Raw genomic sequence first — 23377 nt, forward strand, 5'->3', positions numbered from 1 at the left:
TAAAAAAAAGCAATGAGAATATTTTCAAGAATTGAGGGACAAAAGTTTTCAAATTCAGAAAGCCCACTAAATGCCCAGCACCAAGGAATATCATCATGGAATTTCAAAACACTGAAGAAAAGGAAAAAAAATCTGACTCTCCAGAATGGGAAAAAAAAAAAAAAAATGTCAAAACAGAATCAAGAATGAGAATGGGAGCGCCTGCATGGCTCATTCAGTTAAGTGTCTGACTCTTGATTTAGGCTCAGGTCATGATCTCACAATTTCCACGAATTCGAGCCTCGCATCAGGCCCTGCTTTGGCCCACTTCCAACTCCATGCTGACGACACCAAGCCTGCTTCGGATTCTCTCTCTGTCCCTCCCTAGCTCGCATGGAGATGCAGGTGAGTTCTCTCCCTCTCGCCCTTTCTCTCAAAATAAACTTAAAAAAAAAACAACAACAAGAATGAGAATGGCATTGGACTTCTCAGTGGCAATACTAGAAGAAAGAAAACAAAAAAAATTGTTTTCAAGATTAGGAGGGAACTGGGGCGCCTGGGTGGCGCAGTCGGTTAAGCGTCCGACTTCAGCCAGGTCACGATCTCGCGGTCCGTGAGTTCGAGCCCCGCGTCAGGCTCTGGGCTGATGGCTCGGAGCCTGGAGCCTGTTTCGATTCTGTGTCTCCCTCTCTCTCTGCCCCTCCCCCGTTCATGCTCTGTCTCTCTCTGTCCCAAAAATAAATAAAAACGTTGAAAAAAAATTAAAAAAAAATTAGGAGGGAACTAATTTCTACTAGAATTCTAAACCTAGCCATACTAAGTATAAATAGAACAGAGGTTTTCAGGTATGAAAAGTCTCACAAAAAATTACTATACTTTCCTCAAGAAGCCACTACAGGAAATATTCCACCAAAAAGAGGAACTACACTATAATAAAGAGATGGAATCCAGTAAGCAGAAGATTCAACACAAAAGATAGACAAATGCATTCCCCAGTACGAAGCTGAGGGGGATTACAGACCGACAGCTATGCAAAAAGTACAAAGTCCAGCCTCCAACCATGAAGCAGGTCAGAAAGTTCCAGGAAAATGGTGCAGGGGCTATGAGAAACAGTCTGGCAATTCCTCAAAAAATTAAACATAAAATTATCATATGACTCAGCAATTTTATATCTAGAGATGTACTCAAAAGATTTGAAAACAGCTATTCAAACAAATACTTGTACACCAACGTTTGTGATAACCAAAAGGTAAGAACACCCAATTAGTAGGCTCCATTAACTAATGAATGGATAGACAAAAAACAGTATATCCGTACAATGGAATATTACTCAGCCATAAAAAGGAATAAGGTACTAATACATGCTACAACTTGGATAATCCTTGAAAACATTATGCTAAGTAAAAAAAAAAAGAAGAAAAAAGAAGAAAAAAAAAAAGCCAGACACAAAAAGTCATGCTGTATAATTCCATTAATAGTAGTCCTCCCTTACCTGTGGGGTGTATGTTCTCAGAATCCCAAGTGAATGCCTGATGCTGCACATAGAACCAAACCCTATATATGATGTTTTTTTCCTATACATGCATAAGATAAAGTTTAATTCCTAAATAGGACACAGTAAGAGATTATCACTAAAATAATAGAAAAATTATAACAATATATTGCAATAAAAGTTATGTGAACGTGGTCTCTTTCTCTCTTGTCCTCTTAAAATATCCTACTATGCTGTACTCACCTTCCTTCTTGTGATGATGTGAGATGATAAAATGTCTAAGTGATAAGATGAAGTGAGGTAAATGATGTAGGCATTGTGACATAGCAGTAGGCTACCATTGACCTTCTAACGGTATCAGAAGGAGGATTATCTACTTCTGGACCACGGTTGACCATGGATCCACTGAAACTGTAGAAAGCAAAACTGTAAATAATGGGGGGACTACTGTACATGAACTATCCAGAATAGGTAAATCCACAGAGTCAGAGCTGTTTGGTGGTCACCAGGGGCTGAGGAGAAACAGGAACGGGGAGTGACTGCTTAATGAGTAAACAATTTTTTTTTTTTGGAGTAATAAAAATGTTTTGGAATTAGACAAAGATAGTGGTTGCCCAGCACTGAACTGTACTAAATGCCACTTAAATTATGCACTTTTATGTGGTTAAGTTTATGTTAAGTGAATTTTATCTCCATTTCTTAAGAAAGAAAGCTCTTAGCTCCAAGAAGATGAAATTGATAGAGTACATAATATTTTGTAAACACATTAAAATGAAATGTTAATAAGTGAGGCAAAATTTAAGAATGAATTAGCATTAATACATAGAAAACTAAACAAATAAGAAAAACTAGAAACACTAAGAAAAGTAATCATTTTAGTCAAGCACAGTATTTTTTTTTAAGTTTATTTATTTATTTATTTAGAGACAGAGAGAGAGAGAGAGCTCAAGCAGGGGAGGGGCAGAGAGACGGGGAGACAGAGAAGCCCAAGCAGGCTCCCCACTGCCAATGCAGAGCCCAATGCAGGGCTTAATCTCATGAACCATGAGATCCTGAACTGAGCTGAAACCAAAAGTTGGACGTGTAACCAACTGAGCCACTCAGGTGCCTCTATTTTTATTTTATTTTTTATTTTTTGAAAGAGAGAGCAAATTAGCGAATGGAGGAAAGAGGCAGAGGGGGAGAGACAATCTTAAGCAGGCTCCATGCTCAGTGCAGAGCCTGATCCCACAACCCTGGAATCGTGACCTGAGATAACATCAAAAGTCACACACTTAACCGACTGAGCCACACAGGCACCCCAGTCATCCATAGTATTTATAAAATTATAGTAATTCAGATATGAATTATATGGTGATGGAAACAGAAAATGTCTGTGGGAGAGAAGGAGAGATGAAACAACCAGCTCCTGATCTTCCACAGTTCAAATTCAATGAAAAATACCAAAAAGTGAAAAATTTAAAAGTAGAGTACAGAACTACAAAAGACCCCATAGTGTCAAGGCAATCTTGAGAAAGAAGAATAAAGCTGGAGGTCCAGATCTCAAGATAAATTACAAAGCTGTAGTAATCAAAACAGTATGGTACTGGAACAAAAACACACATAGATCAATGGACCAGAATAGACAGCCCAGAAATAAACCCACAATCATATGGTCAATTAATCTGTAACAAAGCAGGAAAGAGTACACAATGAGAAAAAGACAGTCTCTTCTACAAACGGTGCTGGGAAAACTGGACAAAACTATGCAAAAGAATGATACTGGACCACTGTCTTAACCATACACAAAAATAAACTCCAAATGGATTAAAGACTTAAATGTAAGATCTGAAACCATAAAACTCCTAGAAGAAAACACAGGCAATAATCTCTCTGATATTGGCCTTAGCAACGTTTTTCTCAATAGGTCTCCTGAAGCAAAGGAAACAAAAACAAAAGTAAACTATAGGGACTACACCAAAATAAAAAGCTTTTGCACAGTAAAGGAGACGATCAACAAAATGAAAAAGACAATGTACTGAATGGGAGAAGATATTTGCAAATCACACATCCAATAAAGAGTTAATATCCAAAATACATGAAAAACTTCTACAACACCAAAAAACAATGATTAAAAAAACAGAGAAGCTGAACAGATATTTCTCCAAAGAACACATACAGATAGCCAACAGACACATGACAAGATGTTCACCATCACTAATCATCAAGGAAATGCAAATCAAAACCACAATATCACCTCACATCTGTCAGAATGATTAGTATTAAAAACGTAAGAAATAACAAGTGTTGTTGAGGATGTGGAGAAAACGGAATGCTCATGCACTGTTGGTGGGAATGTAAACTGGTGCAACCTCTCAGGAAACAGTATGGAGTTTCCTCCAAATAATTAAACATAGAAACACCATCCAATCCAATAATTCCACTACTGGGTATTTACCCAAAGAAAATGAACAATAATTTGAAAAGATATAAGCATCCTTATGTTTATTGCAGCATTTAAAAAAAAAGTTTTTATTTATTTGAGAGACAGAATGCTCACACAAGCGGGGGAGGGGCAGAGAGACGGGGAGAGAGAGAATCCCAAGCAGGCTCCACGCAGTCAGCATGGAGCCCAGCTTGGGACTCTAACCCATGAACCGTGAGATCACGACCTGAGCAGAAATAAAGAGTCACACACTTAACCAACTGAGCTACTCAGGTGCCCCTATTGCAGCATTATTAACAATAGCCAAGACATCTGGAAGCAACCCAGGTATTCATCGATAGATGAACAGATAAAGAAGATGTGGTATATACATACAATGGAATATTACTCAGCCATAAAAAAAATTTAAAAAAAAAGGGAATGAGATCTTACCATTTGCAGCAACAGTGATAGACCTAGAGGGTATTATGCTAAATGAAGTAAATCAAAGACAAAGAAGACAAATACCATATGATTTCACTTATATGTGGAATCTAAAAAGTAAAACAAAGCTGAAACAGACCCATAAATACAGAGAACTGGTGGTTGCCAGAGGGGAAGTGTGTGGGGGGATGGGCAAAATGAATGGAGGAGAGTGGGGTGTACGGGCTTCCAGTTACGGCATAAGTCAGAGATGAGAGGTACAGTGTGGGTAATATAATGAATGGTACTGTAATAGCACTGGACGGTAACAGATGGCAGCTATACTTGTGGTGAGCTATGAAAGTGATTGCTGAAAAGAAACAAGTTTAAGAGTGCTTAAAAGTTGCCTCTGGAAGTGGGAAATAAGAAATGGGGGTGTAATGCCACAGGGAATTGCTATTTTTGGTAACAAGCTTAAACCTGCAGTGGGAAATAAGAAATGCCACAGGGAATTGCTATTTTTGGTAACAAACTTAAAACTCAAAGGGAAGTGGAGAAGAAATGGTATATATTTACATCGGTTATGAAAACTAGGCTCACCTGGAGAAACTGTGTGAATTCTGTGTAGTTAAGATGCTTCTTCCGATTATGCCCAAAATGCAGTCGGATAAATTCACAGTCCCAGTTAAAAGGGATATGGTGATGAATAATAGTCTGTCCAAAAATTTCTTTGACATTTTCTTAAAAGGGAAGACAAAAATAAACAAATTATATCTGGAATAAGTAGTTTAGTCCACTGCAATGTTCCTACAGAAAGAAATTAAGAGAAATTTCAAGTCAATATTATCTGTTTCTATTAAGATTAGCTGCAAAATTTTTCGTGCCCAGAAACCCATGCACAGGAACACAATTGATACAAAATATAATTTTACACTTAAGATTGTGTACCATTACATATAAGGCCATGAGATTCTTAATTTCTCTTGATTTAATTTTAATTAGGAAGTGATTTATATCTTGCACTATAAATGGCTGCTACTTTGCATTCCTGTATAAAATCAATAGTGTTTTCCCGGTTCCTCAAGGAGTCGAATTAAGCCCTTTATCAGAAGCATGAATACCTAAATTACAGTATAATGCAATATTTGTCATACTAAGTATGGTTTGATTGAGGCTTGATTATTACATTCACACTAGCCTGAATCTGTCTATTGAAGATAGGTATAAGAAATACTACCAAAAGCGTATCATTAGCTCAGCAGCAAGCACCTTATTAAAAGCTTCTGATATTGTCAAAAATATGGTCTTGACACAAAGCTACAAAATCCCCATAAAAAGCATGATTATTAGTCTCAACTATTAAAATATTTTAAGATAAGTGAAATTAGTGATTCACTTTTAAATAAAGAAGGACTAAACACAGTACACTAACTTTAAGATAGGAACCAGTCACACTGTAAATATACAACCAAAACCCTCTGACAGCTGGTCTTCATGCACTAACAATGTCAGTCACTTTCTTACACAGTTCTACACTTACTATAAAAGTCAATTCACAAATGACTGGTACTTTAACAAGCATAGACTGGATAGCCTAATTTAGAAGCTCATGCCAAAAAAAAAAAAAAAAGTCATTAACAAAGTTAAGAAAGCAGGAAGCCTGTTTTATTGATGTCTTAAGAACAAAATTATTTTCAAATGTAAGCCAATTAGTGGAAGCGTTTTACCATCCATAGCTACAATTTTACTAATTAGCAAATACAAGTTTAATGTTTTATAATCTCCAACTATGCTACTTTCTCTAATTTCTGTAAATTCTTTGAATAAGATACTGATCTCATATTGTAAATGATTTAATGGATTCCCTTTAGTTTTATATACCATTTTTTTCTTGATAAAAGCATTACTGGGGTGGGGAGGGGGAGGTGGAAGAGAGTGTAAGAATCCTGAACTGGAAATCCTACCAGTCTGGACTCAATATAACAGCTCTGAATAGGTCACTGCTATCAGTAAGTTGGAAGAAGGCATTGGATGTCACTGGGGAGATGGGATTCTCATCTTTTCTTTCAAATGGAATATAGCATTTATTTCTTGCCTAGTTAGCAATACTATATCATAATTTTCAAACCACATTAAAATATTTTCACCTTCCATAAACACAAATTAAATATATGGGGTTTTGTTTCTAAAAGCAAAACAAACAAACAAACAAACAAAAACAAAAAAACAAAAACTCAGTAGCAATTCATGGGATAGATCTTGGCTTTTAGCCAATATAAAAGTTTACCCTCAAATCTATGTGGAATATCAACAGTTGTAAAATATGTCAAAGTTTATAAGATAATTAAAATAATAAGGGTTACCAAAAATAGAGCTAAATATATTAAGAGAGATCAGCAAAGATTTTTTTAGGATCTTTTTTTAAATAATTAGCTGCTTTATTCCCAAATTAATTACTTTGATTTCTTATTTTTAAGATCCAACAAACAGTGTTAAACTAATAAAACACAAAGAAATTAAGGGAAAGCAGAATAGAATAACTTAAACTACTACATATATTTAATTTAAATATTAAGATTATGAAAGGGAATACATTTTTTATAACCTTTATTTTAAAGGTCACAAATCCTAAAACTCAACTATTTGACAAGAAATGTACATACTGCTACCTAGATTAAGTTTTAAACAATGGTGGAATAAAACTGAATTCCCTTTACATGATCAGAAAATATTAGAATATTACTGTGAAATTAATCAAATACAATCAAAGATTCAAAAGCTTTCAAACTATGAAAATTTACTTAATTATGAAAATTGTTTTCTACTATCACAAAAAGGATAAACCAAAGTTATAATGTCTAACTTACATTCAGAAAAAGTTCCATAAGAAAAACTTTAACTAAAATCCTATTTTGTAAACTTCCTAGCAACCTCTAGCTAAGATCTTGGAATATCTTTGAAACAATTAAAATGATAGCTTAAATTACTCATAGTAATCTTCCCAAATATTGAAGTGTCATTTTCCATGACTATTTGTTTCAACATTTCCTACTTCTCCCAAAGTGGTCATTGATAGCTTTGGACATGATTTTATTATGAGCATTAATATGTGCTGTTTTATTTACCACCCCCCAGACACTTTTAACTATTTTGACTATGTCACAGGCTACAACTATAGTTACTAGGACTAACAAAATTTCAAACCTACTTTGGCACCTCTTGCTGTGTCCCACTTCCCTTCTGTTATTATTTTACTACCAACTGCCTAAGGCTAATTCAGGAAGCTTATAAAAATAGTTAGTACAACTATTATTTTAAAATCCAATTCATAATTACCACTTTACCAGGATGTGCTTATCCAAAAAAAAAAAGTTATACAAAAGCTCCAGAACTGGAGAGCTTCTACTTGTGTGAGGCAACAGCTCAAACATGTGATGCTCTCCTTATCCAGTTTTATCCGGTTCTGCATGACATAAAAGGGAACCCCAATAATCTCAAATATTCCCAATACATCTAACTGAAAATGCATTGCAAGTCCCCCCCCCCCACCCCCACCGCCCCCACAGAGAATCCCGTCTTTCCAGTGGCAAACAAGGGTCTTTAGCTCTAAATAGCACTCCTTGGAGTATTATTTCAGTGGCCATAGTTCTGGCCTGGATGAAAGGGCTATGACAGTCACATCTTATTGGCAGCAAGATCATGATCTACTGTTTTATACTAGGTTGGTATTGCTATGGGATATAGGAATCCATTCGTTTTCTGACATATAGAAAACAATAGACCACTTTTTCACTTCCTGCAGAGCATGGGCTTATGAAAGAGATGGTTTATAATTCCTCTTGAAAAGGGAGTTGGGGCCAGATACCAAAGTAGCCTGTCATTATGTTCTCTTTGCTCAAAGGAAAGGAGTATGATTTGTCAGGAGGGCAGGTAATGGTGACAACTGTGATTAAGTAAAAATGTTCACAGACGTATAACATTAGTCAGTTCAGCTGTATCAGTCACTTATGATGATTGGACTAGATGAATTACACATTGAAGCATATATATTATGTAAATATGTCTTAACAGAGGTTTTAATTTCCCCAACAGCCCACAATGTGTCTCCCCATCTCATCCACCCTCATCCCTCCCCTGGTCCTTATGGGAGCTTCCTACTGGTCTTGTTCACCTTTCTTCAGTACAAAATTACCTCTGACCGGGGCTGGCACTCTTCTCCAAGACTGCCGCCATGCCTGTTCCATGAATGAGCCTGGAAGGAGCTGCTGTACCAACGGTGTGGCCAGAGAACTCCTCCTGTAGGTATACAAGCCATCAGCCCTGTGACACAGCCCACCTACCATCAGCCCAACGACATCCTGATTCCAAGGATTCCAGCCCAGCAGGAGCCACTGCTTCCAACTTAAGAGGCTTGAGACCAAACATTTTTATTGTCAGTGGGGGTGGGGGCGGGGGAGTCCTCAATAGCTCAGTTTCATCTGCATAGTTCTTAAAGTGAAGTCAGAGAGGCTTTTAGAAGGACTCCCACCAAAACAGTGAATTCCTTGTGTATAACTGAACAAAAACAATGGCGAGACTTGTGGAAGTAAAGAGTTTTTCAGTGAAGGAAAACTTGGGGAGAAAGAAGAGGAACAACTAAGAGACCAAAAAAGAAAACAAAGGAAAACAAACAACAACAACAGAATGTTCAACAACAGGAACTTGGTAGAGGAAGTCCCAACCAAAATAGCATGTAGACTCAGTCCCAGACTACTAGGTTCTACTTCCAGTTGGGTCATTAATTTCCTAGGTGACTTCCTCTGTTTCTCTAAGCAAAAGTATTTCTATTAATCCTTTACCTACCTCCAGAAGGGACTACCATACAATTAGTCAACAGAGTAGTCCTGCTGCCAAATATATGTGAAGGTCCGTTTCTCAGGAAGGATGAGTTTACATTTAAAGAGCATCTATTACTATAGAAACTAGATGCTTCACCAGTCTATCACCAAATGCATAAAAACTAATAACACTATGACCTTTTTTTTTTTTAACGTTAAACTCTAAGCTACTCTAGTAGCCTTCAGTATTAACAGGATTTTTTTCTGCAATATCTGAAAGGGGTCTCAAAATTCTTACTGATTTATTTTGAACACCCAGGTGAAGCTCTAATTCTTACTAGACCAAATTAGGTATTGGTTACCATTAGATTTTCATAGTATTCCATGTCTACAGCTTTGTTCCCACTGAGAGAGGGTAATTTTTCACATCTAGACTTCCATCTCCCGAACCTTTTAAAAACAGCGGTGGTTATGCCTAAGCCACCCCAATCTATTCTTCCCTTCAGGGAAAAAGAGTCTATTTTAAAGGCACAAATGGAACCCATTTCTATTTGCTGTATTTAATGACAATCAAAAACAGTACCAAATCAAAAGGAATCCCTGCTTTTTCAGGGTTCTACAGTGAGAGGATAAAGATGTGCCCTTGAAAAAAATCACTTTGGAGAGGTCCCATTCCTAGGCAAGCGCTTTGGAACACAATGCTGATGAGATTTTAATAAAAAACTTAGACTGTACAACATATCTTATATTCATTTATTAGTTAATAGACAGGAGTTGGGGTTTTATTTTTTTAGAAGGATTACATCTTTGTTAACGCAATGGGCTTTTATTTTTTAAATGTGGGACAAATGCAAGGCAGCTACTGACAACACAATGTAGTATAACTAGTTATCTAGGTTACCTCAACCTAATTCTATCAAGCAGAATACCCAGTACACTAGAGGCTAGTAGTGAGACCAAGGCAAGTTTAGACTGTATCTAGCACACACCAATCATGCAACGGCCTCCACAAGGCTCAACAGTGGCAGTAACAGATATATAAGCCATTAAGTAATTATCCACAGCATGCATTAGAAATTTTATTAAAAGAACATCAAAGAGGAAACAACTATGGTTTTATTCACTCTTTTAAAAACTCCAGAACCCTCTCCTGCGCTTGCTTGCACATTCTGAAATGGATTACCGAGGTCTCAATGTAAGTCTTCTCCCCCAAAGTAGAGGCATCTCTAACAATTAAAAAACAGAAACAAAAAACTTGTCCAGCACTCAAGTAAATGTTGTTCGATATTCCTATTTACATAAATACTTGCAAAAATGTACACAACTTAAGTATCTAATCTGATGTGTATTAAAAAGCGTATCTAAAAAAACAAAAGCATAGATGAGAACAATATATACAAATACACAGATAATAACATCATCATCATAGTCCACGAGATACCAATGGCATAACAGTTCCCCCCCCCCCCACTCCATTACACCTGGCATCCAATATTCTCTCCCACCTTTCTCTCCTGGTGTGCACAAGAGAAAATTATACTTTAAATAAATTCTAAACTAGAAAATATAAGGCCATTTGGTGAAAAGGATTTACAGTTAGAATGGATCTATAATTTCCTTTTACCTAAACATATATCTATAAATACATAAGCACAATTCATTTTATTAAGTGGATACAAACATGAAAACTGACCTTTAACACAGATCCAAAATCCTATAAAAATAAACTCCAAGTTAATTAGTTCCTTATGCTGAAATTCTGTAGTCTTGAAAACAGCCTGTAATGAGTAGGCCTTAGAAATCTTGTTAAATGGCATTTGTAACAGTTTCAATGTTTTTCCTCTTTCCTTAATAATATAAAATTAAACTTTCTCTCCTTCATTATGATTTTTATTTAAGAAAATTTGTCTAAAATGAATCCTCAAAACCAGGGAGGCAAGACAGGAAGGGAAAATGGTCAAGGTCCCCAAGAAACAGATGACCATCATCAAAACAACCACCCAACTGGCCAGGGGCTCCAAGAACAATGTTGAAAGGGCATTCAGCAGTACCTCATTCCACAGGAATCTTCCTATCTCTACATTATGAAGCAGAAGAATGAAAGCAGGATTTTGGAGGGTTCATATGTTTATTTTTCAGGTCATATCAGGAGCTGTAACAACTAAAACTGATTTGTTTTGCTTCTAATCCTAATTATATTTTCTTAAAATTCTAACTCATGAATCATAGTCTGGGAGAAAAACAAAAAATCTTTAAAATGCTAAAGTTGGGATCTAATAAATACAAGCTCTCATTTGCATGAAATAAATGTGTTCATAAACCACTCAACTGCTTCTTATACCCATTTTAATCTACTAATCAACACTGGCATGGGTCTCTATTGTTAGTCAACTGGATGAACTGACTTGAGTGACTAGTTTTTTAAAATAGAAATTGCGAAAAGCATCAAATGGAGATGACACAAAGAACCATGATACCAAGGTAGGAACGACAAAAGTCCCCACAATTTGGTTTTGGGAAATCTAATTCTTAAAACAATGGATACATGATAGAAGCACAGGTCTACCATCACTAATACAGATATTTGTATGGAAGTATTTCCCAAGTATTGCTGCACATTTGGAAGTGAGACATGTGAGAATGTGTGATACCTATTGAAAACAGAAAATGCAGCATTATTAGTGGTCTGGGGTTAATGCTGAGTGATGAGATGGTAAGGTTTTATATTTTAAACTACAGAATTTGGGTGCTTCTGGGAAAAATCAACCTTCTTTACGAGGCAGAGTGGCCAGAGCTTGCTCCAAAGCAGGAGTATGCCAACATGGATACAGAAACCTAAGGAGTTCTGCATAGGTAATTATTTGGGGAAATCTTACACAGACAACAACTGGGTCAATGGACAAAAGGAAACAGTCAGTGCCAAGCTAGAAAATGTGCCCACTAAAAGCATTAAAGAGCACCACTGGTCCTTCTAATACCTGTATTTTCTCACCATTCTTTTCATGGCAGTGATACTTCCTCCTTTGGGTGTAACTGAAGGATTTTTTTTTATAAGACAAATTCTGTGGTGAATAAATATTTAGCTCAGGGAAAGCCTGATTTTCAAGAGTCTCTCTACAACATATTGATGCAAATTCACCCTATAAAAGGGGCTCAAGTTCAGCTTTACAAGATAAAAAAGTTCTGGAAATCTGTTTCATGACTATGTGAATACACTCAATGCTACTGAACTGTACACTGAAAAATGGTTAAGATTTTATGTGTTCTTTTATCACAATAAAAATATATAAATATTTTTTTAAAAAGAAGAGGATTCAAGGTCCTTGAAAACACTGCATTGTTTTTATTGAAAAACCTGTTGCAGGAAAAATTAGCAGATACGGTAAACATAAACTAATTTCTGCAAATAAGCGTCTTTAAAAACTAAAACATACATGGCTACAAACAGAAATTCTAGTTTATATGCTTGTCAAACACTGATCTTGTGCTAGATTATAGGCCTAGCAAAGGATTTATATCAATTTCTATATTTAACACAAATGTTAGTTTCAATGTTCTAGGCTTGTTTCCTAAAATCAAAAATCTACAATGGTGATTCAGAGAATGCTAACTATTGTTAACTCCCTCCTTCAGTTCCATTCTTGGTGTTACATCGTAGCACTTTTCCAAACTGCTACTGAGGAGCTATGCACTCTCTACCCAAAAATCCCTTCAAGAATGATATGATTATTCCATGTTGTTCCTCGTCTGTTTCATAAAGAATTTTGCTCAGGCTAGCCCAGAGCAAGAAAAGTTTACACCACATATTATTGGAATGTAAAAGTGTCAATAAATGACTCAATGAGCAAAGATTCCTTAATTTTTTGCAATTGTCTAATGCTTTAAAGAAAATACACCATTTTAATTTTATCTGTGTAAATTCTTTGAGGAAATCAATACTTCACTTATTAACTAGCTCCTAGATAATCAGGAATTTATATGCATTTACTAGATTTAGCAATTAAAGACTGGACCAGCTTCACTAACTTCACTTATCCCTTATAATCTTTTTTTTTCCTTACCAAATGTCACCTCTCCATTTCCACTCTTGTCAAACAACTGGAAAGCCACTATGAACATAGAATCTGGAGCACACAAAACAGATTCAAATGCCAAGAATTCTTGATAGGAGATCAATCTGCAACAAAATATAACATGTTATTGGCTGGTAAAGAAAGGGAAAATATCAGGCATTTAACCTGTCTTTACTGTATGAACTATAGCTCAGGGTAACCACACAATTGGTAAAGGGAAGTCATCTGGAATTTGCTTCAAAATAATAATCCAGGAGATGAAAAATATAAATAAAACAATTTTAATAATTATTTTAATAATTACCCAAACTTGGTGATGAGGATAGTGAATTTGCTACACTAGTCTGTGTTTTATAGGCTTGAAATGTCAATAATACATTTTTAAAAGGAAGATTCAAAACAAGAGGAGGGAAACTAAAGCACATGGAGTCCTAGAATACTCAGGGTTGTGAAATTAGCCAGTGGCCAAAATTATACTAAAATTGCCTTCAATGATCTTATACAGTTGGCATATGCTAATATATAGTTTAGAGTCATCTTCCATAGCAAGCTTGCTGCAAACATCCTACACCATGTTGCTGCTATTGGTAAGTGACTAATATCCAAGTAACAGCATTATAAAAATCTGGTTTTTTATAAATATATAAATACATGTAGTTATTTATTTACTTATTCATATTAGTAATGGTGCTGCCTTTTATTCTCAAATGGCCTGGTTTGGACAATACATTTATAGTCACCCTATCAAAAGGAATAGACCTAATCTTAATGTGGCTTCTTGCCCCTCAGGATCTGATCTCTGTATGCCTCCCCTTTGTTCTCTGCACTCCAACCCACTCTTTTTCAATCCCTGCTCCTTCCACCCAGGACCATCACACAACATTTCACTTTCCTTGGAATGATCCCACCATCTCCAAACTTCTGCCCATTTAATTTGTACCCATCCTTACATAGCCCAGATCAAATATCATTTCCTCAAGACAACCAACCATCTCACAGTCTCGAGATGATTTCACTTACCCTTTACAGCCTTACGGCAGCACACTGTACCTTTTTAGTGCCCCTTGCAAAATTTTTATTAAAATAGTTATGTGGGACACCTGGGTGGCTCAGTCGGTTGGGCGACCGACTTCGGCTCAGGTCATGATCTCACACTCCGTGAGTTCGAGCCCCGCATCGGGCTCTGTGCTGACAGCTCAGAGCCTGGAGCCTGTTTCAGATTCTGTGTCTCCCTCTCTCTCTGACCCTCCCCCGTTCATGCTCTGTCTATGTCTCAAAAATAAATAAACGTCGAATAAAAAAAATTTAAAAATAATAATAATAGGGGCGCCTGGGTGGCGCAGTCGGTTGAGCGGCCGACTTCAGCCAGGTCACGATCTCGCGGTCCGTGAGTTCGAGCCCCGCGTCAGGCTCTGGGCTGATGGCTCGGAGCCTGGAGCCTGTTTCCGATTCTGTGTCTCCCTCTCTCTCTGCCCCTCCCCCGTTCATGCTCTGTCTCTCTCTGTCCCAAAAATAAATAAAAACGTTGAAAAAAAAATTTTAAAAAATAATAATAATAAATAAATAAATAAATAAATAAATAAATAAAATAGTTATGTAATTCATTGTTTAAAGTCTGATTTCCTGCGAGAAGATAGGCTTGTCACAGAACACAAGTTTGATTCAGGTAAGAACTTGTAAATATTCTTGAATGAACTCAATTTATAATATACGGCTTTTATTTATTTATTTAAGTGTTTATTTTTGAGAGAGACTGAGTAAGCAGGGAGGGACAGAGAGAGAGGATTCAAAGTAGGCTCTGCACTGTCAGCGGAGAGCCCAAAGTGGGGCTCAAACCCATGAACTGTGAGATCATGACCTGAGCTGAAGTTAGACGCTTAACTGACTGAACCACCCAGGTGCCCCAAGAATATATGGCTTTACAGAGAGCTATATTTCTCAACACAGATTTAGGAAAATGACTACATTTTACATTTCATTTTATGTCTCCATTCATCTAAGACATATTTTACATTTGTAGTTTCCTTTTCCATTACTTGTAACACTCTGAATTATGTTTAAGTTACACAAATTACATTATATCCAAAGCAATGGTGCATACTATGCCTTTTCCCTTTATTGAGGGAAAGACTTTGTGGTGGTATTATTCAGGGCACTAAAGACTATGCCTTCACTGTGCCCCTGCTGAAGAATCTTTGGTGGAATTAGGAGCTTAAGTGCCTAATGAATCCTGGGAAGAACAACCCAATAAACTGTTTATCAGGTCACCTTTCATAATACATTTTATGCATTGGTATACTACTAAAAACACAAAAGTGTGGTTATCATTACACAAATTTTCAGGTAGTAAAAACAAATGAAGTTATAACATATCAGGTATCATCATCTACACACTCCTAAAAAGCACTGAGTCCTATGAGGTTTTAATAACAATGTATAACACAAGGGTTGCCTGGCTCTGGCTCAGTCGGTACAGCATGTGTCTCCTGATCTCAGGGTTGTGAGTTCAAGCTCCATGTTGGGTGTAGAGATTATAAATAAACTTAAAAAAAAAAAAAAAAAAAAAGAATATATAACACAAATACAGTAATGATATAGGGATGACTTAGAGAAGGCCTTCATTTTCTACATTATGTAATTCTATGTTTGAAATTTTTATCATGAAGAATTAGCATTATTCTTTTGATTATAAGAGTAATTTAAAAACTACAAAGTAATTAGGCTGATTATGAATTAAAAATAAAAAAAAAAAAACCTGTAACATCATGGTTTTTCCAAAATAGTCTCAGGAATCTGACATCAAAAATACAATTACCCTAAAATACAGAATATGTAGCTTTAAAATACATTTCATACTCAGTAGTAAAACTTTTCTCTATGAGAAAAGGTAAGACTTTTTCCTTAACTAGCAAAGGTCATAAATGGTCGGCTGGCAGAGTAAATTTGGCCCACACATGTTTTCTTTGGCCATGCAAAGAATAATATTTTTAGTTACATTAGTTGCCAACATTAGGAAGTTATAAATATTTCACACAAATATCCAGCTTTCTGGTTTCCCTTGTTAAATTGTGAGCAAGGGCAACCAGTTTCTGGTCCCAATACTTTTCATTCCACCAGTCTCCTGGAGCCAAAGTGGAAGCTACCTCTTCAGGGACAGCAGGGCCCATCAGTTATCTACACCTGCCCCTGGGGACCATCCCCATGAGCTCGAGCCCCATGTCGGGCTCTCTGCTGTCAGCACAGACCCTGCTTTGGATCCTCTGTCCCTCTCTCTCTCTCTGCCCTGCCCCTGCTCATGCTCTTTCTCTCAAAAATAAATAAAACATTAAAAAAACAATTAAAAAAGAAGATATTGGGGGAATCCTCAACCAATCCTCAATACTCACTTACCTTTGTTACACAGAGTGATTTATTTGAAGAAAGATCAATTAAGAAACACAAAGGCATCAGCAACTTAAAAATAAAGTCACTTCATATTAATCAGCCTTAAAAAGGAACGAAATTCTGACACAAGCTGTAGCATGGGTGAATCTTGAAAACAACAGGCTAAGTGAAATCAAACATGAAAGGACAAATAATACATTATTCCACTTACATGAAGTATCTAACATAGTCAAACACATTAGAAACAGAAAGTACAATAGTGATTACTAGAGGCTGAGTATCGGGACAAAACAGGAACTCACTGTTTCATGGGTACAGAGTTTCAGTATGAGAAGATGGAAAAAAAAAAAAAAAGGTAGAATGGATAGTAGTGATGGTGGTACAACAATATGAATATACTTAATGCCACTGAAATATATACTTAAAAATGGTTAAAATGATAAATTGTATTATATATATTTTAATACGGTAAAAAGTCACCTGAGATTACCCAAGTATAGGCATTTATTAGAACTCAGCAAATGCACTTTTAAGTTTTGTATTTGTCACTGTGGGTAAATTTTACATATAAAGAAAACACTCAAAACAAATACTGAAATCCAGTTAATAATATGCATGCTGAAATGTGTAAGAAAAGTATCAGTGTTCGCAATTTACTTTGAAATGTGTGAAAAAACAAGATGGATTGATGTAAAGATAGATATATGAAAAATGAAGCATAGAAAAATGTTAATGGTAGAATATGATGGGTATGTTAAGTATACACTGTAAAATACCTTCAACCTTCCTGAATGTTTGAATTTTCATAATAAAATACTGGGAAGAAGTAGGAGGTGAGGGTAATGGACCATTTTGTCTCTCTGATATGCTCCCTATCTATCTTTAGCCCATAGGCCTTTTATACCACATGACAGTGGAACAATACTTTTCATAAAGCAAGAAATGGCCTGTTTATCTGCTAACATAAAGCAAACATGTTCTGGAATAATTTTTAAGGCTCTTTTTCCTTTATCCTGCTATGAATTCCTCTATTGTTAGAAGGCCTTGATCAAGACTTAAGCAGCGCCAATGCAAACCACAAGACGCTAACTGGAGTGAAGAAACCACTGCTTAGTTCATAGTTTAATAAATTGTTTGTTTTCTTTCAATAAGGATGGGGTGGCACCTTCACTTTTTACCATACCTGCTGTTTGACTTTTTACAAAGAACATGTATTCATTTTATACTCTGAAATAATGGATTCTACAGGAGCCTGGGTGGCTCAGTCGGTTGGGCGTCCAACTTCGTCTCAGGTCAGGATCTCGCCATTTGTGGGTTCGAGCCCCGCGTCGGGCTCTGTGCTGATAGCTCGGAGCCCGGAGCCTGCTTCGGATTCTGTGTCTCCCTCTCTCTCTGCCCCTCCCCTGCTCACATTCTGTCTCTATCTCTCTCTCTCAAAAATAAATAAACATTAAAAAAATTTTTTTTGAAATAATGGATTTTATGAATTGGATGTTTTAAAATTTTTCTACAAAGTTCCTTTTAAATTTACTGAATGGAAACTAATAAAATTTCAAAATATTAATATGTTAATTTTGCAATTTTTAAAACCATCAAGATTTTTGCATAAAAGGTTTTTCTACATGCATCATAATGTTTTTTTATATACATGTAGAAGAGTAAAGGAAAGCAGTTATGAAAAACTAAAAGAGAAAAGTAATAGTTTTACACATTATAGACTAGAGCTTCCAGATGAAATTCTGGCCAGAGCTAAATATAGAAACTATAATTCTAGAAGTTACAGCTTCAAACAAGCAACTGTCTAAACACTTTAGATTATATCACACAAGAATAGTTCCTGAAATCTTCATTTAATGCATAAAATCATTTTGCCTTTCATTATAAAAGCACAATTTCAAAGTTTAAGCCACAATTTCACAAATAACATTTGACTGACTTTTACTTTAGACAACCCATCATGCTATTTATACCATACAATGTTGCTTCTACATGGTTCTGCACAACAAACACCTATATCAAAACACTCCTGCTTATTTTACTATCTATTGGAGGAAAAGGAATGCGGAAGAGGAGAAAGGGGGTGGTTTACATGCTAAGAAAACATGCAGCAGAGGGTGAGGCGGTCCAGGGTACAAAAAGGTATGGTATTGACCTGTCTCAAACCTGCTTTTCCCACATACCTAATTAAATCACTTAGACCTCTGTATACTAGTGCTATTAAGATTTGGTTTTGATAATTATAAACAACCTATGTGATGCTACTTCAAATTATAAGACTCTCATCAAAAAAAAAAAAAAAAAAACTACAACAGAACCAAGGAATACCTCTTGGGGCTATAAAAAAATGTACCAACTACATACACTATTCTAATCTTTGATCACTGTCCTTGGTAAAGGAGTGGGAAACAGAAAGTGGGGAAGAAAGAGAACATCATTTTTTAAAAAAATGATTAAAGAAGGAAAATGGACTAAAAATTAAGAGAATTTTGTGTTATTGGGCAAATCAATCAATCTCTCTAGGCCTCATTTTCCTTAAATGTTAAATGAACAAGAGTGACTACTTGGAATAAGTTAAACATCATCAAAACCTTTCATTTTCTTGGGGCGCCTGGGTGGCTCAGTCGGTTGGGCGTCCGACTTCGGCTCAGTTCATGATCTCACGGTCCGTGGGTTTGAGCCCCGCGTCGGGCTCTGTGCTGACGGCTAGGAGTCTGGAGCCTGCTTCGGATTCTGTGTCTCCCTCTCTCTCTGACCCTACCCCATTCATGCTCTGTCTCTCTCTGTCTCAAAAATAAATAAACATTAAAAAAAAATTAAAAAAATTAAAAAAACCTTTCATTTTCTTGAATTACAAGTATTTTTTTAAAGGTTTTTTTTATTTTTTTTGAGAGAGAGAGAGAGACAGAGAGCAGGGGAGGGGCAGAGAGAGAGGGAGAGAGAGAATCCTAAGCAGGTTCCACGCTCAGCACAGAGCCCAGTGCAGGGCTCGATCTCACAATGGTGAGATCATGACCCGAGCCAATATCAAGAGTCAGACACTTAACCAAGCGAGCCACCCAGGCACTCCATCTTCCATTGCAAGTATTAAAGAAACTTCAATAATGATACTTAACCTTTTTTGAAGTCACAGGTCCTTCTGAAAACCTGGGATTTCTCCCGAGAAAAACGCAGATACAAATTCACTCATTTTGCATGATATTTCAGCAACTTCAGGAACCCCTGAAGACTATCCATGAATAAGAGGTTAAGAATTGCTGTGTTTCTAGAAAATTCCAGCTTTCTCTGCTTTTAGAAATTACCTATATGTTTCATAAACTCACTGATAATTTTTATGATCTGTTTTTTTTAATGTTTATTTATTTTCAGAGACAGTGAGCGTGCAAGTGTGGGGAGGGGCAGAGAAAGAAGAGAGAGAGAAATCCAAGCAGGCCCCACGCTGTCAGCACAGAGCCCAATTCGGGGCTCCATCTCAGGAATCAAACTGTGAGGTCATGACCTGAAATGAAATAAAGAGTCCGATGGGTGGACAGATGTTTAACCAACTGAACCATGCAGGTACCCTATGTGATCTAGCTCTTTGAATCAGATTTCCTACAGAACCCAATCTGACTAATTCCAAAGAGAGGAAAAAGGAAGCTTAAGAAGTTTTTAAAATCTGAAATAGGAAAGATTTACCTTTTACAAAGAGAAATAGATTTGTCTTTAAGTGAACACTATTAACATTATCAGATACTTTCCTAGCCAAAACCCATCTTTGATCTATTCTACTCTGGCAACTTAAACCCTTGATTCCATTCAACCACATCAACAATGCAACAGAGTCTGGGAGAACCACAAAAAGCTTCAAAACAAACACACTTACTGAGATAGATGAGCAAAAATGGTCACAAAAGAAGCATCTGAGAAGATATGGGTACTCTGAAAGCAGGTCTCAGGCCAAATTAATGACAACAAATACCATCCTAGTTTTTAAAAGAGCTAAATATATATGTTACCTTTAATAATTTTGAAGAACGAATTCTGATTAAAAATAATTTTCATATGCATTATTGTCTAATCACTGTTAAGAAATCCAATGACTAAGTGGTTTATCATAGCTTATCAGCTGATTTCACTTTTTTTTTTCAATGAAAGGGACACTTTACTGAAGTCCCAGGGCCCTGGGTCTTGGGCAGAAGGCATCCCTGCGAGTAAAGGAAGAGCCGGTAGACAGGCCTTATTTGACCTTCTTGGGGCGTGGGTTGTTGGTGTGGCCACACTTCTTGCGGCAGTTAACTGCACAGGGGTGCAACACTTGTGGCAGATCATCCTGTCGCAGTTGTATTTCTGGGCCAGCTGGCAGAGGGAAGGCTCAATGACGCCACCTGCAGGCAAAGCACCAAGTATAGGGTGGACTCTTTCCGTGTATTGTAGTCGAATTAAAGTGCAGCCATCTTCCACCTGTTTGCCAGCAAAAATCAGACGCTGCTGGTCAGGCGAGATGCCCTCCTTGGCTTGGACTTTGGCTTTGACATTCTCACTAGTGTCACTGGGCTCAACCTCGAGGGAGATGGTCTTGCCCATCAGGGTCTCCACAAAGATCTGCGTCTGCAACGCTGCCACCAAACCGTTGGGAACCTAGTTGTGACTTTTTTTTTTTAAGTTTATTTATTTTGAGAGAGTGCGCACGCGCACAATCGGGGAAGGGGCAGAAAGGGGAGGGGACAGGGGATCCAAAGCAGGCTCTGCGCTGACAGCAGAGAGCCTGACATGGGGCTCCAACTCACAAACCGTGAGATGGTGACCTGAGCCAAAGTCAGATGCTTAACCGACTGAGCCATCTGGGCACCCCTGATTTGACTTTTTAAAAGACTAATCACGAAATGTATGCAAGTTCCCCAACATCTACCACTGACAAATTACATAAAATCTTTATCTAAGATATAAAATATTCAAATTTCATGCACTATACTAGATTTTGTGGGAAAATATGAATACTAACCCTAGGTTCAAAGAACTTAGATATCAACATTTCTAGTTTAACTATAGTCTCCTAGTTTACAATATAGTCTCTAGTTTATAACAGTCTCCTAAACGAATTTCATTGCATGCAAATCTTGCCCTATTTCAACCTATCATTTTTAAAAAAATCTCATCATATCTGCAGTAGTATCTTTTTTTTTTTTTTTTTTAATTTTAGAGAGAGGGAGCATGAGTCAGGGAGAGGCGCAGAGGGAGAGAGAATCCCAAGCAGGCTCCACACCCAGCATGGAGCCTGTTGCAGGGCTCGATCCCACAACCCTGGGATCACCAACTGAGCCACCCAGGCACCCTATGGAAAATAACTTTTAACAACTCCTCATTGCCTAGTTTTTCACACAACTACCTCTACAGGTAGGAGAAAGAACCCGGGCCTTCGAAGGCCTGAGGATGTAGCTTGGAACTCACAAAGCAAGAAAAAATTTTCTTTATAATTCATAAGAATACTCCATTTGTTCTATAATACAGTCATATTTGATCTTAACTTAAAAACGGTGTGCTTTTTCCCCTTGAGTAAAGTGACACTCTAGTAAGATGCACCTTGCTATTTCTGTGACTGCACACACCCATACACTGCCAGGCTAAAAATACCTCCAAGACTAAGTCACGAGCCTACAGGATACAGTCAAAGCTTAGCACAGACGGTCCCCAGTTCCACTTCAACCACAATTCCAAGAGTAACAAAGCAAAACCACAGCCACACCAAGGTACATGTAACACAACCTTTTCAATGTCACTCCCCAAGACACACACACACACCACTGCTATTCCCTTTCCTGGAATTCTCCCAGCTTATCCAACCACCAGCAACTTCCCGTTCATCTTGCCAGATTTCACTCAAGTATCTCTTCTATGATGCTGTCCTGACCACCCAAAACAGAGTTAACTATGCCTTCTTGGGTGTCCTTTGTATCTTTCATATACTTCTATTACAGCATCTTATACCCAAAGTATTCTTTTCTTTGTTCACTCATCCTTTTTCTCACTAGGCCATGAGTTTCTTCTTAAGGCCAAGAACCCCATTTTTTTTTTAATTTATTTTTTTAATTTGTATCCAAGTTAGTTAGCATATAGTATAACAATGATTTCAGGGATAGATTCCTTAATGCCCCTTACCCATTTAGCCCATACCCCCTCTCACAACCCCTCTAGTAACCCTCTGTTTGTTCTCCATATTTAAGAGTCTCTTATGTTTTGTCCCCCTCCCTGTTTTTATATTATTTTTGCTTCCCTTCCCTTATAGAACCCCATTTTATTTATGTTTGTATTACTAAGGCCCAACAGTGCCTGGCTAATGGTGGTTGTTCAATAAATGTTTGTCAAATAAATGAGTAGACAGATAAATTAATAAATACTACTAAGTTCTTCCCTGATTCATTCTTCTTCATAGCACTTCTAACCTAACATGCTATAATTTACTTTTAAATTTTTGTATTGCTTGGGGCGCCTGGGTGGCGCAGTCGGTTGAGCGTCTGACTTCAGCCAGGTCACGATCTCGCGGTCCGTGAGTTCGAGCCCCGCGTCAGGCTCTGGGCTGATGGCTCGGAGCCTGGAGCCTGTTTCCGATTCTGTGTCTCCCTCTCTCTCTGCCCCTCCCCCGTTCATGCTCTGTCTCTCTCTGTCCCACAAATAAATAAACGTTGAAAAAAAAATTTTTTTTTTAAATTTTTGTATTGCTTTTGCATTTATCACTTTACTCGCTGATGTAATTCCAGTCCTTAGAACATTAGAAAACATAGTAGGTACTCAATGTTTGTTGAATGAATGAAAGAAAACCATTCTGTTC

At 37.1% G+C, this 23377-nt stretch overlaps 1 protein-coding gene and 1 pseudogene across 2 annotated transcripts in view; both read right to left on the reverse strand.

Annotated features, from left to right (window-relative positions):
* The window catches only part of SLC25A12 (solute carrier family 25 member 12), a 104463-nt gene that overhangs the window by 59594 nt on the left and 21492 nt on the right, over positions 1 to 23377 (reverse strand). The window contains exons 4-5 of one of the 2 annotated variants that reach the window (XM_030323707.2): positions 13177 to 13292; positions 4899 to 5038 (exon numbers count right to left, since the gene is read on the reverse strand). In XM_030323707.2, coding sequence (XP_030179567.1) covers positions 4899 to 5038; positions 13177 to 13292 — 256 coding nt within the window. Of the gene's footprint in view, positions 1 to 4898; positions 5039 to 8490; positions 10285 to 13176; positions 13293 to 23377 lie in introns of those variants that run through there. The other variant, XM_030323708.1, reaches the window with a different exon arrangement.
* LOC115521494 lies at positions 20326 to 22413 on the reverse strand (annotated as a pseudogene).

The sequence above is a fragment of the Lynx canadensis genome, chromosome C1, assembly GCF_007474595.2.
Source record: "Lynx canadensis isolate LIC74 chromosome C1, mLynCan4.pri.v2, whole genome shotgun sequence".
NCBI classification, from domain to species: Eukaryota; Metazoa; Chordata; class Mammalia; order Carnivora; family Felidae; genus Lynx; species Lynx canadensis.